Source organism: Sciurus vulgaris, assembly GCF_902686455.1.
Source record: "Sciurus vulgaris genome assembly, chromosome: 8".
Classification (NCBI taxonomy): domain Eukaryota; kingdom Metazoa; phylum Chordata; class Mammalia; order Rodentia; family Sciuridae; genus Sciurus; species Sciurus vulgaris.
This window is the reverse complement of record NC_136468.1, coordinates 13,548,550-13,553,347: the sequence shown is the minus strand read 5'-3', so window position 1 is coordinate 13,553,347 and position 4,798 is coordinate 13,548,550. Positions and strand designations below refer to the sequence as shown.

The 4,798-nt window shown below is 43.3% G+C and overlaps 1 protein-coding gene across 1 annotated transcript; it reads right to left on the bottom strand.

Moving 5' to 3' along the window:
- Positions 1-351: 351 nt before the first annotated feature.
- On the bottom strand, positions 352-4,471 carry LOC306667291 (cationic trypsin-3; the record flags this gene model as incomplete). Its single annotated transcript, XM_079149767.1, has 5 exons — positions 352-501; positions 1,148-1,284; positions 1,787-2,040; positions 2,802-2,964; positions 4,432-4,471. 5 exons carry the CDS (start codon positions 4,469-4,471, stop codon positions 352-354), a joined length of 744 nt encoding a protein of 247 aa, XP_079005893.1.
- Between the last annotated feature and the right edge of the window lie 327 nt (positions 4,472-4,798).

Below are 4,798 nucleotides of genomic sequence, written 5' to 3'. Positions count from 1 at the left end.
ACATTAATAAAATTGCTAGTAATTATTTGTAATAAATGTAATGGTAATCAGGAACTTATTTATCTTCATATGTTCAATATCAGAGTAGTCTGATTAGTAAATTTATATTTGGTAGGTTATACTGATTATTATTTAATGACTAAATAACCTTAAATTTTCTCCATCAACAGTTCAGCTCACTGCCCACTTTCCTACCGAGCAGCAAGTTTCTAGAGAAAGTTAATCAACTCCAAGCAAAGAAAATTCTTGGAAAGATGTGGTACAGAACAAAGTATTTTTATTTAGATAAAATTTGGAGTGGAAGGAAGGTGAAGTTGGTAGCAGGGGTGCATGATGAAGAGAGAAAGGTGTTCAGTTGGCAGCAATCGTCTGTTGAATCCAGTTCACGTAATTGCAGACCTTGGTGTAGACACCAGGTTTGCCCTTCAGAGCACAGCCATAGCCCCAGGACACAATACCCTGGAGCTCTCCATTGCAGACCACGGGGCCACCAGAGTCACCCTAGATTGGAAGGAGAAACAGTCAGAGCATTGGTTATGTCCACATGGGAGAATGGGCTCCTGGATGTTCTCCCATCATCTAGGGGCCATTTTCAGGGGTTGCTGGTCCTCCACGAAGCACTTTCTCTTCCCCTGGAAGCCCCACCCTCATCTTCCTTTCAGTATCCCTATTGTTCTTCCTCCTTCCCTACTGCCCCTCCTCTTCTTTTGTGGGGTCATTGCACCAAGAGCTTGTGAGGACTGGAAGTACAAACAAATTTCGATGCATAGAGTTTTCCCTTTTCTAGCATCAACAGGGTTTCAGATGGATTGAAACAAGAAAGGAGGAGAGGGCATGTGTCACAGAAGCCAGAGGGCACTGGGAATGCTGCCATTCCAACAGCTTTCCTCCTCCCACAGAGTCCATGGCACAATACACCTTCTGAGTGGAGTGCTAGGAATACAACAAACTCCTACTTTTGTGTATCTCTTTACCCTGAACACTAACCTTCATTATCACAATCAGACAATGTACAACTTATCTCAAAGCTTTCTTCATATATCATGATCAATCGAATGGACAGTTTTATAGTCTCTGTGCTTCAGAAAAGGAGAAAGATGGTGGAGAAGAGAGAGATCTGGAAGGAGAAGGAGTACAAAAAACTCACCTGGCAAGAGTCCTTTCCACCCTCCAGGAAGCCCAGGCAGAACATGTTGCTAGTGATCTTTCCTGGGTAGGAACTGCGGCAAGAAGAGTCAGAGAGCACAGGAGCATCCAGACACTGCAGAAGTGAAGGATATTTGCCTATCGAATGCAAGAGTGAAAATGGAAGAAGATTACACACGGTGATGCTGCAAATTTCTTTGCCACTCTTTCTTCTCACTCTTTTTTGCAATATTCCAAAGACTTGTAATTTGAGTGACTTTTTCTGGAAGGTTTGTCCAACAGTTCTAATCAACAAGCCTTTCTTTCTCTGAAAGTAGCATCAGTGCACAGATCTCAAGTGCAGAGCCGGTTTGCTCTAGCAGGTGTATACTCCAGGCTGCACAGGATCCTATAGTCTCTGTTCCCATGACCTCCTCTGTCTCTGGCTATCTGCACGTCACTAATCACACTGCATATTTTATCTTCTGCATATTCTCAGAAAAGGAATCTTCCTCACTTTTAATACATTGTAAGGCTGCATGTATTCAGTACTATCCTCTACAACCTTGCCTTGAATGAAAATCTGGACTAATTGACCCTCAACATGTCTTTCACCTCTACTGTTATCAAACCTGGTGTTTGTGTTCCAGGTGACACTTACTTCCACTGCTCACGGTGTTGCCCCAACCGGACACAAGGCACTGAGTCCCAGCAGATGGACAGGATTTGGGCAGGGAGACAGTGGACACTCGAGAGCTGATGGTGGCGGGTGAGTTCAGTTTAATCAGCATGATGTCGTTATTGTAGGTGTTCTGATTGTAGCTGGGATGGCGGATAATCTTGGCTGAATCAATGAACTGCTCACCACCCTCAATGACATCAATATTGTGTTCTCCCAGACGCACCTGCATCCGGCTGGATTCAAGGATTGAAAGTGTTCTAAGTATTCAGCTTGGGCTTCTTCCCCTTCCTCCAAGCCCCGCATGATGACCATAAACACAAACAGCATTCTCATAGAGCATTTGATCACATGGGTAATTGTGCACTTACGGCAGTATTGTGTACCACCGCATGTGGTACCGGTTAGAGGAGACCCTGGGCCAGTGTTATCCCAACCAGGGCCTCACAGTCCCCCATCTTGTTAGAAGGGATAGGAATGGGACCTATCCCTTGTTAGTAAGGAATAAGAATGGGAACAAGGGATCCCAAAGAAATATGGCGCTGAAAGGAAATTGGTGTCACCTGCCATTGCTCCTCTGTTTGGCATCATCAAATATCATACGATGATTAGACAGGAGTCATAATAAGGTGGGATATAATGACAGCCGAGTGTGTCATGCTTATTTTATACTGTACTGGAAATGTAATGCCTTTCGTCACCCCCGTGGACCATTGCTTCCTTCAGCTGTGATGGTGAGGACCATGTGCTGATTCACGTACTCTGCCAGCCACTGTGTCCCCTCCATGTGTCAGTACCATCATTTAGAAACACATCAGGAAGCTCCAAGGTACTGCTCCATGTCAAACTCCTTTAATGCACTGTACAATTCTGAGCGAGTGATCAGGCTCTCGGGGGTGAGTGCTTTATCCATAGGTACAGCTCTAGTCAACCCTCTCTGTGCTTTCCAGGGCCAGAGGATAAACTGGTATCGGGAACACGTATACAGGTCACTTACGACTTGTAGCAGTGAGCCGCAGACACCACCCACTGGGCACTGATGAGGGAGCCACCGCAGGTGTGGTAGCCAATGTTCAGGGACACCTGGTAGGGCAGGGAATTCTTCTGACAGGTATAGCCCCCGACAATCTTGTCATCATCGTCATTAGTGGGAAAAGCAACTGACAAGGAAAAGTTGGAAACTCTGTTAAAAAGATCCATCCTGCAGTTTCTACTCCACCATGAAACTTTTCCCCATGAAGATTTGCAAACTAACCAGAAAAAAGATGGCAATGTTCTCTTATCTGTCATGATCAGAAAAGGGTGTTTTAAGGGATTTTTTTTTTTGAGAAAATTATGTTTCATATTCTAACATATACCCTTCTTGCATCACTATTAAAAGCACCTAGTTTTTTATTTATGATTTAATTGTGATAAATATGTTGTGTTCTTACACATGTGCCTTACATACACACACACACACACACACACACACACACACACAAAGACACATAATCACATCCCCCAAACACTCACAAAGATCAGAGGCATTTAAAACAATAAATGCCTGACCATCACTACCAGGATATGAAAATCTTTTTTACACAGAACCCTGCTCTGTACTCATGCAAACAAGAAGAAAATTTTGCTGTAATCTTGCTGGTGTGCGTTGTGGTGTTTAATGGGATGTTCGTGATACATAGCTTTCTCCATCAAGAAGCAGAAAAGAGGTTGTCAGGAGCCACTTGAGATAAACCTGGTCTGGAAGGAAATGTGTGAATGCTTGTACCTTTATTCTCTTATTTTCTCTCTTTAGTTTCAGCCTAAAATTTCCACAAATCATTTTCAGGATATAGTGATATTCCCCTCCCCAGCTTCTCCACTTATCCCATTTTTCTTTACAGTATCTATCAATGTATTCAGCACTGTGAGATGGCCCACTGATCTGTCAAGATTTCTTAGAGCTTCAAAAGTCAGATGTCCTCTTATAGAAGCTCTGTTTTCCCAATATTTGAAAATAAGTTTATGATAGAATGTTCCAGGCATATATACAGGTGTATTGGATTTAAACCTGTCCTATTTGGGGACATAGAATATTACGTTTAAGTAGTATCAAAATAGTATTACTAGTATCAAAATAGTAGTTATTTGTCTCTATTTTCTCTCAATTTAATCAGAGACATCATTAGGAAAGCTAACACAAAATCAAGTCCAAGTTTTTTCTGAAAATATTTCTTGTTAGATCTTGGGTAATAACTAACTCTTTGTATCAGGAGGCCCAACTTTGATGTTCACAGCTTCTTCAGAAGGCACAGATTACTTCCAGTTGTTAACTCCAAATTCTTAGAGAGGTCAAGACAAGCACTCCTTTCACATGGACTATTCTTTGCCTTTCTCTCCTTCACAGAATTTGCCTGGAAGTTCAGGACAAGTTTGACTTCTCTATGCCTTCTGCTCTGACACCCTCATGGCCTCCGTGACCTTCCTCAGACGAGTATTTCATTTCCCTAAACCCCTGTGCCTGAGCCTGCTGTTGACACATTTGACCCTTCTTGAGTACAGAGCCCGCACCCAGCTCTCACGGTTGCTTCCCTGAGCACAGTGCCTGCAGGATAGATGCCTGCTGATTGTTCATTAACAAGACTCACCAGCAGCTCCCAAGAGAGCGAGGAGGATGAAGGTCTTCATGGTGGCTCACTGGGTCTGAACTGGGATTGGGAAGAAGCCTTTTCACCCACAGGTATTTATACCTCCAGTTTGTCATTGATGCCCATGGCCACAGGAGCCAGAAAAATGACTTCACTGGAAACTTACATATCTAAATTTAGATTCACTTCTGTGACTCGTGAAAGCTGAGTTAGCACCAAATTGAAACATCAACAATTTTCCATTTTTCCTGAAGGTTGTGGGAATGGAGGTCACAAACTCACCTGGCAGAGCCCGTTCCCCATGATAGGAAAACAAGTTGGAATTAGGTCACAGGGGAGAGCTCCAGGTTTCTGCATTCCCACAGAA